The 14,316-nt window shown below is 35.6% G+C and overlaps 1 protein-coding gene across 3 annotated transcripts in view; it reads right to left on the minus strand.

The window, feature by feature from the left end:
- The window catches only part of LOC105480803 (gamma-aminobutyric acid type A receptor subunit gamma2), a 95,717-nt gene extending 81,688 nt beyond the window's left edge, over positions 1–14,029 (minus strand). For 2 of the 3 annotated variants that reach the window (XM_011739977.3, XM_011739976.3), the window contains exon 1: positions 7,662–8,204. In XM_011739977.3, coding sequence (XP_011738279.1) covers positions 7,662–7,768 — 107 coding nt within the window. In that variant the 5' untranslated portion in view covers positions 7,769–8,204. Of the gene's footprint in view, positions 1–7,661; positions 8,205–13,957 lie in introns of those variants that run through there. The other variant, XM_071098108.1, reaches the window with a different exon arrangement.
- Between the last annotated feature and the right edge of the window lie 287 nt (positions 14,030–14,316).

Consider the following 14,316-nt stretch of genomic DNA (forward strand, 5'->3'; position numbering starts at 1 on the left):
GAGTGAGATACTGTAAAACAAGTTGAAAATATTTCCTTTTATTGAAAAGAATAAAAATTTGGGGGAAAATGAGTGCAATTTGTATTACTTAATTAAGCATACAATTATTGAACATCTGTTAGAGACTAGGCGTGCTATGAAAGGTGAGTTGTATCAATGGCATCTCTTCCTTTGTGGGTCCTAGCTTTTAGCTGAGAGAGTTAGAAAATTAAAAAGTAAAAACAATAAACCAATAAATAACGTAATTTTTTTCTGATTAATTACTAAAGGCTATAAGTGAGTACTAAGGCAAAGTAAAGCAGAGAGGATTAGAGGACTTGGAAATACAGGGTGGAGTGAAGTTTGCAATTTTACATTGAGTGGTAGGTGCAGGCTTTGTTGAGAAGGCGAGGTTTGAGCAAAAGCTTCCCAAAGGTGAGTTAATCAGTGGATATGTGAGAGAAACACATTGCACAGGGAACACAATATTGTACAAACTTTTCCCTATGTTATCATGACTAATTTTCCGATACTGAGCAAAGAAGAAGACAAACATCCTATTCTCATTTAGTATAGATGGTACACTGCTAAGAAGGAACAGAGCTTTCTATAAAAGACTAGTAAAACAGCCCTCGGTGCCTTTTCTTTCCCCGTCCTCGCAGCTACGTGTAGAAGTTTAAGGATTAAATGGCAGAGGAGTACTTGTGGAAGAAGGTTATTGGCTTAGGAGTAGAAGGAATTGTTCAATTTCTTATCTCCTACCATAGTGGGAGGTAGCTCCACTTCTGCCTACGGAAATCAGGTAATTCACTCATAAATGTCCACCATCAAAAAAGACTAAGAGGCCAATTGTTATCTCTACTACAAACACAAAAACTTTTACAACCTCTTAGCATTCTCTAAACAAGTAGTTAGAAAATTCTTTAGGGAAATTTGGCCTGTATTCTCTATAATGCAAAAATCCCAGATTTGACTCAAATACAATTCATTTCATAAATTAATTAATAAATTATACATTTATTTCTCTTTTTATGTTTGGAGTTGCTTTCCTCAATTATGTATCTCAAGTGTGTTTTCAAAAGCAATTTATAAAAAGAACTGATAACCAACAAAAAAAGAACACGTGAAAGCATCAGTCATTTATTTTTTCCTTTCAAGATTTTAATGGCATATTATATCCAGTTTGTTTTAGCTGTTTTACTGATATAAATATACAGTAAGTTCTGCTATTTCTTTAGGTGTATTTAAGCAAATACACACTGTATATTTGTCTTACTAGGTAGACTTTGGCTTTACAGCAACACTTGGGTTCATGGCAGGGTTTCAATTATAACAAAGGATCTTTGCTTTAAAACATCCCTTGTTTTCTCCATGATTATGTTATTTGGTACTTATGTGGTTTTCTTTATGAATGGGTGGAGAGTGTAGTATCAGTGCTACTTATTTAGCATTTACATGGTATTTTATCTATGCAGAGTTATACAATGATTTTTATAATAATATAGAATTATTACCATAGTTTGTGCTCTTATATCATAATACTGTAGGGATTAATATGATTTGAAGTTAAGTTTTATTTTTACCCTAAACCACTAATGTGTAACTTTAAAGGAGCTTTTTATTTCCTTTTTAAAAGGATATTTATTCTGTAGTATGGAGAACAAATGAATAGGAAATAACCCTCCCCAGTAACGCAAGTTAGAGAGGACTTTTACATTTCTAAACAACCAAAGTATTTCCTTACATTTAGAAAAAAAAAGCGGGGGGCGGGGGGTGACTATACTTGTTCAATGTGATGTATTGCGATATGAATTCAAGGAGGGGATCTTAATTCTGTTCTACAGCTAATAGTAAAGGATCCTTGAAGAAGTCCCTTAATCTCTCAATATCTCATTTTCTACAGTTGTCAGAAGAAAATATTATCTTTTTCATCTAACTCATGTGTCTACTGAGAGAATAAAACTGTGAATGTAAACATTCCTGTAAAAATGTAAAATCCCTATTACATTCTAGAAATTAAAACTTCTTATTACCCTAGAAATTGAAATGTAAGAGCTTTTATGTTGTTACCACATAGTAACGTTAATTAACTGGTTGCTCGTATGATTGGGGTGATTCAAAATATGTCATCATTCAATACCTACATATTAAAATTATACATATCCATATATGAAGTTGTAATATTATTTCTACTTTAATATTGAGTATAGTTGCCTCAATTTTGTCTTCCACTTTTCTAAGAATTTGTGTAAGAAAACTGGAGGACAACATTGAGCAAGTTTCCTACAGATTTGCTCAATAGAAGGCAAAGTCTCCTCTTTAAAAATGGAATGACATGCTATAGTTAAGTTTCTGGATGTTCTGGATGAATAATTAAGTGCAGATTAAACTGTGATTTACTTACGTGGACACAACCAATGAGGAAATATATATTCTAAACATAATTTTGGTTCAGCTGTAAATAATTCCATTTAATATGCTCTTAAATTAAGAAAAACTGAATTTTAGACTGTTACTAAGCATTTCTGTCTAGACCTTTCAATCAAAACAATGAAAATGTAATAATGATGTCATTATTGGAGATTGAATATCTTAAACCATGTCTTTATATAGATTAGACATTTTGATTTATTCAGTGGACTGAATGGATGTAAAGTATCTGTTGTGGATTCTATCATCTGACGACAGAATGAGAGAATCATGAATATTAAAACTAGTAAATAACTTGTAGATAATCCAGTCCACCTGTTACACTTCTAGGAACACTATTGGTGGATTGAGACTCCAAACTGATTTAAAAAACACAGAAGATAATATTGACAGATCTAAAAAACCAAGTTATTATGATTCATATGTATGCACATATATAAACATCATTATATATGTATACATGTTGACTTATATCCACATTCATACTTATTATATTATGTTGCTTCTAATTATCTATTGTGTTTAAGCAAGTTATTTAATCTGTCTATAATCTTGGTTTCCTAGTCTTTCAAATGTAGTTGATGATAAATACTTTATGGAGTCACAGTGAGGATTAAGTGTGTGTGTGTGTGTGTGTGCGCGCGTGTGTCTTATTTCATTCAATGTATATGTATAATGTGACACAGGTGGAGCATAAAATTGATATTATCTTATGACTATTTGATTTCTGACTTTGAAGAGGTCACATAGGTGTCTAATACCCCGGCAGGAGAAAGATGCATTGCCTTCTGCATGACTACCTGAATAAAGTATCACATCTGGAATATTCATCTCAACTGAAATCCTGAATCTTTAAGCATTTAAATAGTGCTGACACCCGTAGTGGTCAAACCATCTCCAAACTACTCTGATTATAACTTTTAATTATAATTCAGTCTTCTATAGTCAGTCAATTTGGCAGAAGTATTTGGAGAACAAGAAGTATGTATAATTCCAGTAAAGCCTACTTGTACTTAAACTGAAAAGTCTGTCTTGGAATGGCTGGGAAATTGTAGTAGAGAGGTAGCCAGGACCCTAGTAGCATAATATTTATAGCAAAGAAATACAGTATCTAAAATTAGTCTTAACTTCCTTCCAATTTGAGTGGAAATCCTTGGCATGAAACAATTTTTTAAAGTATAGAACAGAGACCTCTATCATTAAAATATATATGCTTTAAATCAATTATTTTGAGGAAATTAGCTGCTCTAAATGAATCTAGGACATGAAACAGGCATTTGTATAACTCATTATTTAAATTACAAGCCAATTTTCAACTTCTGCCTGCAATTCAGGTGTTTTGTTTAGAGAGTAGTGGGCAACTGGGTTCTGGGAAATACTGGGTGATGAGTATTTACTTTCTTTCTGTTCTTCTTTATTTTTTCTTTCAGGTTAATGGTGGCTTCAGGATAACCTTTCAAATTTGGAAGGTAGAATAACCCTACCCTTCAAATAGTCTACCCAGTCTACCTCAGGATAGACTATTTGAAATGTTTTGTCTACAAGTAAAGCAATTTAGGATGCTGAGGAAATAAATTTTTTTCTGGAGGATACCAGATGGAGCATTTAGAAAGATAAGGAATAAAAAGCTTGTCTGTAGAGATTAATTCTGTAAACAAATAAGGGTATATTGAAGAACCAAAATTTTTTTTCTACATGCTTAGTCCTAGCCTGTTAAAGAAATATGTAAAATAAAATTATAGAATAAAAACACTTTAGCAGCTCATAAGAAACATCATGGAAAGCATCTTAGTTTAGGCAACAGCTAAAAGTAGAAAATATGTATAAACCTTTAACTGCATTTTTTTTAAAAAAAATTCAGAATGAGCACTTTAAAGTTTGGATGGATCATCAAAAATTCAGTCCAATTTATTTCTGCTCAGTCTATCCTTGAAAAATAATTGTTTGTCACTCTAAGCATATTACAAAATCTTATTTTATTCTAATAAAATGGAAACACTTTATGTTTCACTTATTCTTGTTTACTCTAAATTATTTTTTATGTTTTTCTATATTTTTTCTTCCCTTTAGTGTATTTTTACTCTGACATGGAATAAAATTACACCAAAAAAGTTTATAAGAGTATAAGATTTGTTTTAAAATCTCTATTCACATATATGTGGTATATATATAGTTTTTCAATATAATCACATACACATTATATATGTATATATGTTTTATTTTTTTTGGAACCAATATCTTCTCATAACTAATGTGGATGCGTTCTTTATACTATTCCTCATGCTTTATTATGTGTATAATTTTCTCAATGATTGACATACAAATAAAAGATTATTGATGTTAAATTGATTCATCCTGCCCAGCTGAATAATAAAGTATGAATTATCAAAACACTTTTAAATATTAAATATAGCAATAAATAAACTTTTGGAAATCAGCAAAGTATAGACCACTTTTCTTCAAAGTGAGATCTAGGGTACTTGTTGAAAATATTCCTGTTGAATATTCCTGTTCTCCACCCCAGACATAATGATTCAAAAGCATTCAGTGTATAGTGTAGGAATCTCCATTTTAGCAAGTTCCGCAGGTTATTTTTTATGACAGCACAAGATATGTGAATGTTTAAAAATTTTGAGTTTCAGAAATTAACTATTTCACTTATAAGAAGACATATTAGTTATTCATATTCTCACTTCGATGCTTTATTTATCTCCTTGTTTTACTTTTGTAAAGACACAGACTAACAAACTTTGTCATTTAATGAGGATGAAAACAATCTTTTGAGTTATATAAATAAAAAACCAATTATTTATTTTGATTTCTCTTTAACTTTCCAGGTGGTTCTGCTACTACTGTTTACCACAAAAGTATTATTTCATAAATACCATTTCCTATGGGCTCCTCGTGTCTCAAATATTTCCCAGTTATTTATTGTCCTTCCTTAGGGTCAACTTTAGAGATCAAAGCTTCTATTTACCTCCAGTCCTACTAAACGATTCAAATGACTTTTTTTATGGGATTGCAGCAGACTGAAACTCGGATCACATTCTCTGCACCAAACAGCAATGACTCCATTCTCTGTCACTATGAGAGAATGCAAAGATTACCACTTTGGGGAGTTTCCATTACAGATAGCTCATGTTTTTAGAGCTCTTTTAAAAAACTCATCTAAGATAGTCTGGTACAAATTGAAAATTAGAACGTATCATCAAATTTACTTTTTATATGACATTGAAATGGAAAAGGTGGGGCTGTGGCAACAAGAAGACACCTGAAATAATATTTTATTATGAACTACAGTAAAGTTAAACATGTTTAGGTTAAAATAGGGTTACTGAAGATAAAATGCCTAATATTTTTAACTATTAAGTTAGACAATTGTTTACTAGGATGGAGATGAGTCAAAAATAAAGACATCCCCTTGTGTCTTGTCTAGATTTTAATCCACAGGTTTCATTAATGATAGAAATAGAGGAAAGATATTTTCTATTAGTAAGTAACTATCTATTTTCTAATTTCTGAAACAAATTAACAGCTATCCACAACCTTAAGTATAAAAATGAGTTCAAATTTTGAATCGACAATTTTTTTTCAGGATTTCACTAAATTATCTTACATATAAGACTGTTTCCAATAAAAGGCCCTCTCCTATTCTGAGAAAACTACTGAAATCTTATAATCCTAGTGAAAATACATTCTATTTTTATAGTAAATAAGGAAAGTACAAAAAGTGCTGGAAGAGTTAAGCAGACCCTCTGTTTAGAAACTCTAAAGTGAGATTTTCTCTCTTTGTTTTGCTGGACTTCTTTATCATAAATCTATCTGTCTTACTACCCATCTTAGATAAGAGGGGGCCAGAGAAGTTGCCTAGTTTCAATCATTTTTTAAAAAAAACTAGTTTAACCTCCATCCCTTTCAGCTGCATTTGTTACAACTACCATGTAAGATTGTCATCTCACAAAAAAATGTTAGGGCACTGTCTTGATATAATTTCTACAGCTAGTTTTCGTTTGTTTCTTTCTTTACATTGGTAGGATATGAGAGGTATATTTATAGAACTTTATTTCACAATGAAAGTATAGAAGAATGCAAGTAATGTAAATAGTGGACCTCTAACATGACTTTGGTCCTAGCTAGAAGGTTTGGAGAGTGGGGGAGGTACTTAGGTAGGTAGACCAGTAGCCAACTAAACTGCATGGATGGTTACTCCTCTAATACACTTAGCTCAAGGAAGTTCAAGTAAATTTAAATGCCAGGCACTTCAGAGCATATACATTCTCAGGGTTTTCAGGAGTCCAGTCTCCAGCCTGTCCTTTTTGTTTCTATTCAGTGCAATAAGGTTTTAAAGCATTAATGCATACTTCACGATTTTGGCATCACAATCACCTGGTTCAGCATATTTTCCAACACTGCAGCAAGGCCAACTCTTTTCCAGACACATATTCCCCTATGCAATAATTTAACTACATTCTCCACCCTATGCCCAGTAGTCCTCTTCCCATATCAAGGAGGGAGTAGAGGTAATCAGATCAGGATCTCTATATTTCATTAGTGTCCCGTGGCTTCATTGGCCTTCTGTCTGATTTTATGGATGCCCTGAGTATATTTAGAGACGTTCTATCAGGTTAGACAAGCCTCTCTATCCCTTTGGCCCTAACCAGGACTGCTGTCCCTGGTGCTGAACCATGTTTGCACACGGGGAGTTGGCTGTTGGGTCAATGGGACTGGATGCAAAACCTGGCTGACTGACCTTAAGAATGCCAGGTGCAGAAGCAAGCGATGCCTTAGTACACAGGAACAGGGCCGCCCGCCGCCCCTCCCCCCAGCTCCCTCACACATATCTCTCCGGTGTGCGCCAGGACCCATTTGTAAATTTCTTCATCAGACCCCCACCCAAAACGCTTGCAACATGGCCTCAAATGCCGGCGTCTATCAGCACAGCCCACTCCGACATCAGACTGCAGTAATGTCAAAATGCTACTCCCCAAATATTTAGTCTTTATGAGGTTACCTTTTCCACTCTAAAACCAAACAAAAATTAAAATAAAATCCAATAAATGAATACATTAACGAAAGTGACCTTCCACTTTTCTTCCTCCAGTCCCCGCCCCATGTATTCACTCTCCCCTAAATTATAAAGCCTCCCATCCTAGGAGAGTGTTTTAAATCTGGGTGGTCTCCAGAGTTCCCCCTCCCCACACCTTCTCCCCACCTCTTCAGAACAAAACGACGCCAAAAAGGGCACATCTTACCCAGGGTAGAGCGACAGCAGGAGCAGAATCCACACCGTCATTTTCTGTGAAAATACAGGAGTCGAGTAGACTGAGCTTCCTGTGCTCCATATATTTGGCGAACTCATCGCTTTTTTTTTTTTTTTTCCTCCTCTCGCCTCTTGCCTCTTGGTTGCAGAAGAATCCCTCCCCTTTGTATTATTCTTATGCTTATGATCTGGTGGTGGCTCCCCCCACCTGCCTCTAGTAGGTCCCGTTACTGGGGAGATGGATTGCTACCAGATTTGGGAATTAATATTCAGGGGGCAGAGATAAGATCAGCACAAACGCTTGCAGATACCATCAAAGCGTCACTCTGGCAGCGGCTTCCAAGTCTGGGGGAGTAATATCATCGAGGCAGGGGGAGGGTACAAGGAGAGACTCACACGGAGACAAATAAGGGAGAGGGAAAGACGCGCACACTCGTGTATACTCATGCCCCTCACACTTACGCGTTCTCCCCCGGGTCCATCTCTTTGGGGTTATTTGTTTGTTTTGATTTTTTTTTCTTTTACAGGGGGAAGCGCCCTGTGAGTGTGTGTGTATTTAAAATAAATAGGAAAAAAATCACTAGCGACTCTGCGTGATTAACTGTCACGCAGATTAACTATGAGGTCAAAGTGGAAGTGATGCACGCTGCTGCAGCACGAATTAACACATGCGTGGTGTCTTTCCGAAGCTTTTTAACCCTTTACTGCACACACAAGCACGCAAGGACTGGCATTCATGGGGACAAGAGATGCTTTAGCAAGCCCAGAAACTACATCATCAATGACAGAAGGTTTGTGGTCGTCAGATCTGCCAAGAATCCTTATTTTAAACTCGTACAGTCTTAGAAATCATGGTTGCATTGTTAGAGCTGGGGGAGCAGACAGTGGGGGAGGTGTGAGTGTCTCAGTAAGTCATCCTGTAGGCAGACAGATTTGGTGAATTCAATTTGAATGAGAGAAGAAAACATTGATAGAATTAAAGGACATGGAGAAATTCTATGCTACTCAGAATTCATTCCTCCCTTGTCAGTTCTCCAACCCCAGCGAAAATGCACAGGCACAAAACTGCTTGAAGTTTGACAAATGTAATTGCACAGGGATAGCTGCTTGAGTAAAGATTACACACCACAAAATAGGAGAGCCGTTTTTTGAAGGAAGGGTGGGCAGAGGGGTATAATCAGGAGGTCATTTAACAATGCAAAGGGTTTTCTGTTTGTTATGTGGGGGTTGATTTTTTTGTTCTTCTTGGTAATAATCCTGAAAGTTTTTAGGTTGGATGAGTGGTATTAGCATGCTACTTTCTTGCCTAGAATGTTACTATAGATACTAATATATAGAAGATACCCCCTTTATACCAAACTAGTTCATCCACCACAGAGGAAATCCCTTTCATTAATCATGCAAAATAAAGTGGGGGAGTGTTTCATGGTTCTTTGAAGTCAAGATACCACCACAAAGGTATGCAGGAAGCAGTACTAGTGATGAGGACCAATCTTAGCCCTTTGTGGAAAGTGAAAAGGAGTTGTTTCAAAATAAGTGCCTTTTCTTCCAGGAATGGAATTTGAGTAAGGAGTCCAGGAGACATAGGAATAGAACATGAGAAAATCAGGTCCACGCTCCATCACTAACACTAAAGTATACCCAAGGAAAGCGGAAAGAATTACCAGTAGCTGTTGTCCAACACATGGGTTGAGGAGACGCATTCTGACAATGAAGCAAAAAAGGCCTGGCAGACCCACCTGGAATCCCGCAAGGCTTTATAACTCTGCCTCAGGCAGAGTTATTCTTTTTTTTAATGATTTTTTATTATACTTTAAGTTCTAGGGTACATGTGCAGAATGTGCAGGTTTGTTACATATGTATACCTGTGCCATGTTAGTGTGCTGTACCCATTAACTCGTTCTTAAGGCATTTAGACAAAAATCCAATGAAAACCATATTCAAATGCAATTTTGACTTTTTTCCATTGTGACTAAAATATTGGCAGAGCAAACATAAATCCCCTTTTTATATAATCCTCCTGTTCTTTGCCGCACTGCGAAGGTATTTTTCCTTTCTTTAATTAATTAATTAATTTAGAGACAAGGTCTTGCTCTGTCACCCAGCCTGGAGTGCAGTGGGACAGTCATAGCTCACTGCAGCCTCAAACTCGTGGGCTGAAGCAATCCTCCTACTTCAACCCGCTAAGTACCTGGGACTATAGGACTATATTCCTATGCCTGGCTAATGTCATGCCCCTTCTTATGTTCACAATTTTTCTTCTAAAGAGCCTAGTTTGTTTATAGCTGTATATATTTTCTTAGTGAAATTATTGAATCACACTTTTGTAGGCTAAGATTTCTCTGTGTGTGTGTGTGTGTGTGTGTGTGTGTGTGTGTGTGTGTATTTACTTAAGTGCCTACAGAACCCAAGCAAGTGAGATAAATGGAAGACATTGGCAGGTTATGAATCAGTAAAGTGGTGAAAACCATGCACACTCAAGTGCCAATACTCCATCCAAATGGAGCTACCACACTGTTCAGTTCCAGTCAAAATTGCCAGAAGAAATGGAAATAAGAATTGCAGAGTCAAATGCTCTAATTTTTAAAATGCCAAGGAGGACAACCCAAGTAGGCATCCAGGCCACAAGGTTGCAATTTTTATGGACTATATAAAATATCTACCATGCATGACATTTCCAATTTTTTTGTGTAACTTTCTCAAGTGAGTTTATTTATTGTCAAACGTAACGATTTTGTGAAAACGAATGCTGACACGTTCACAAAGAAATGATTCATATACTGATCCCTTATCAGTATATGAATGGCCCCTGTAAATTAGAAGCTATTGAATGATGGAATTTTGTCCAGCATATTATATTAAGAGTAACCATAGAAGTAATTTTAATATTTATAGTATCTGAGTACAAATTTAATTGTGCCATTCATAGCTAGTAGGCATCAGTATGCCTCTGTGGATCTTTCTTATCTGCTGACTGCTGTCTTAAAAAAAAGTATTTTAATATATTTTCTAAGATTTTACAACACGTGTTATACTCAATGGTGTTTATAAGAGACCTAGTAATTTCTTTTGTTATCAACTTTGAGGTATACTCTTGCCCATTTTTAAGATTACACTTATAATCAATAAAGTAACCATTATTTGATAAACATCATGCTTATCTTCTCATTGTACATAGTATATATGTATCTATTATAGAGAAAATATATAATGTATTTTCCTATCTGACACAAATTTTATGTCTGAGACCCCTACAACAAACGACAGATTAACAATAGAAAGGCATAAATATTTATTTCATACAAATTTTATGTGACATGGGAGCCTTTAGAAATGAAAGGTCAAAAGAAACAGGGAAAACTGTATATTTTGTGCTAAATTGAATAAAGAAGTGGATAGTTGTGCAGAAACATTATTGGATGAAAACAGATATTATCTAAAGGGCATAAATGGGGGAACTCAGAGAGACTTGCTGGTTCAGATTGTTCTCCAGGTCTCTGTGTCTTCAGAGATAAAGACCTTGTTTTATGTGAGGCACGGGGAGGACATCCCTTGGATGAGGGCCTTATGACCTATTTTCAGGGGAAGGTCAACTAGGTTTTATGGCCCACTGCTGGGGAAAAGGAGCGAAGGAAATTCTCCATAGTTTCTACGGCCTGATTCAGGAGAGAAGGGGTGTAGAAGAAGGTCAGAAAGACCTTCTTGCTTCTGTGGTTTTCTCAATTTCCTTCAGTCTAAAATCCTCAGTATGCCAAGTTGCCGCATATATGTGTATATGTGTGTGTATGTATTTAATTATATTAACGTTTGAAAAACATTGGAAAGTAAAAGAAGAAAACTACCACCCAAATCCACTTATCCAAACAAGCCTTGCCAATATGTTGGAAAATTGTTTTACAAGTTAATTCTCTATGAATGAAGTTTTTTTTTTTTTGCTTATAATTTGACATTGTATTATTACTACTATTCTTGTGATAGTTACTACACCCAGAAGTGAATTATGAGGTTATAAATTGGACAAGTTTGGTTGTTGATATCAAATCTCTCATTACTTGGAAAAGTAAAATATATTATTTTTATTCTGCTTCTGATAGTGATAAAGTAGACTATTCTGTAGGCAATAATTATTACTATTAGACAAAATATTAAATAAGCAAATATGTGAAGTAGTGGGATGCTACCTAAAGGAGGCAGAAAGTGTGAAGATATGGCCAATAAGAGAGGAAATTGAGGCCGGGGGAGGTGGCTCACGTCTGTAATCCCAGCACTTTGGGGGGCCCAGGCGGGCGAATTATCTGAAATTCAAGACAAGCCAGGCCACCATGGTGAAACCCCATCTCTCGTAAAAATACAAAAAATTAGCTGGGCATAATGGTGTGTGCCTGTTGTCCCAGCTACTTGGGAGGCTGAGGCAGGAGCATCGCTTGAACCTGGGAGGGGAAGGTTGCAGTGAGTCGAGATTATACCACTGCATGCCAGCCTGGGCGACAATAGCAAAACTCCATCTCAATAAATAAATAAATAAATAAATAAATAAATAAAATTGAATTGGATAAGATCTAAGATTTTGTGGCTTTTCCCCGGTGGAAACTTCCTGGTTTTTAGCACAGAAAGTCCAACATCCAGGAAACCCTTCCATTCCAAAAATGCAGGAAGGTTAGAATCAGCAGACAGCAGCAATCTTATTGACTTGATGTTTAAGAGGAAACTTTGGCACTAACAGAGCAGCTCACATGAGCAGGGAAATCACAGACAGAAATACAAGACTCCACATCTGTATGTAAACTTGCCTTAAATTTTGTTCGCTTTTGTGTGAAAAAGAAGAAAAGACATAAAGAAGCCCAGAAGAAAGCAAAAATTGAGAGACTTAAAAAGTTAAGCAAATATTTCAGCTGCCACTAACTGCAGGAGACACAGAGTTTGAAGTTTGAATTCCAATAAGTGAGGGGGTCTTCATAAACCTCTCTGACATTCCTTCAAAACCCCTGAAGGACCATAACTTTTCTCTGGTCTTAAACAATGGATTTTCTCTAAGGACGAAACTGAGATTGATCAAACTGCAAAAAGTATAAAATGAATCCTCCACAAGATTAATTTATCAGTAATTTAACTCATAATATTGATAATAAAAATCAACAGGAATCAATCAGAGGGATATAACAAATCAGAATGTCATTAATATACAAAATGTCTTGTACATTGTTTAAAAAAGGTCACAAAACAGTATAGCTAATAGGATAAATATATATACATATATATATTTGTATGTGTGGATATGTATATATTTTTTAATACAGTCAATAGAAACAGGCAAAACCTGAGATGCTCCAGATACTACAGTTGGCAGATAAGGATATTCAAGTAACCACTATAAAGTTGTTACAGAACTTAAAGAAAAATTTGGTAATAAAGTATTTACGGTCAAATAAGTTAGCAGTAGTGAATCACAGCAGATAAATGGAAATTATTATTATTATTACTATTATTATTATTATTACAGAGTCTTGTTGTGTCACCTAAACTGGTGCAGTGATCTTGGCTCACAGTAACCTTCTTCTTCCAAGTTCAAGTGATTCTCCTGTTTCTGCCTCCCGAGTTTCTGGGACTACTAGTGCGTGCCACCATGCCCAACTAATTTTTGTATTTTTAGTGGAGACGGGATTTCACCATCTTGGCCACGCTGGTCTCGAACCCCTGACCTCACGTGATCTTCTGGCCTTAGCCTCCCAAAGTGCTGGGATTACAGGAGCGAGCCACTGTGACTGGCTGGAATGATTTTATTTTCTTAAAAAGCAAAATAGAAACTGTAGAACTGAAATGTACAGGGCCTGAAAGGAACGAGTCACTGCGTAAGTTTTCATAGCAGGTTGTCAATTACAGAATAGCAGTTGAAGAAGTGATCAGCAAAACTTGAAGACAGATTAATAAAAATTATCCAATATTAAAAAAAGAAATATATTAAAAACAAAAATAAAAGAGACACAGGCTAACTGTGAGATAACATCAAACATCCTAATAAAGTTGTGTAGAGGGAGAAGAAAGGAAAAATTAAGCAGAAAAATATACAAAGTAATAATGGGCAAAATTTTCCCAAAATTGCTGGACAATATTAACATATAGATCCAAGAAGCTTAGTAGACCCAAAGCAGAGTAAACACCGTAAAATCGACTTGTAGGGACTTTATAGTCACACATCCAGAAACTAAAGATACATTGAAATTTTGGAAAGTACCCAGAGAAAGAGGAACCATTACAATCTCTAGAGAGGCCAATAATATAGTGACTTACCAAAACAAGTGAGCCCAGGAAATAGTGGATGACAACTTCTTTTCCTTTCCTTTCCTTTCCTTTCCTTTCCTTTCCTTTCCTTTCCTTTTTCCTTTCCTTTTTCCTTTCCTTTTTCCTTTCCTTTTTCCTTTCCTCTTTCCTTTCCTCTTTCCTTTCCTCTTTCCTTTCCTCTTTCCTTTCCTTTCCTTTCCTTTTTCCTTTCTTTTCCTTTCCTTTCCTTTCCTTTCCTTTCCTTTCCTTTCCTTTCCTTTCCTTTCCTTTCCTTTCCTTTCCTTTCCTTTCCTTTCCTTTCCTTTCCTTTCCTTTCCTTTCCTTTCCTTTCCTTTCTTCTTTCTTTTGTTTTCTTTCTTTCTCTTTCT

The sequence above is a fragment of the Macaca nemestrina genome, chromosome 6, assembly GCF_043159975.1.
Source record: "Macaca nemestrina isolate mMacNem1 chromosome 6, mMacNem.hap1, whole genome shotgun sequence".
NCBI lineage: Eukaryota > Metazoa > Chordata > Mammalia > Primates > Cercopithecidae > Macaca > Macaca nemestrina.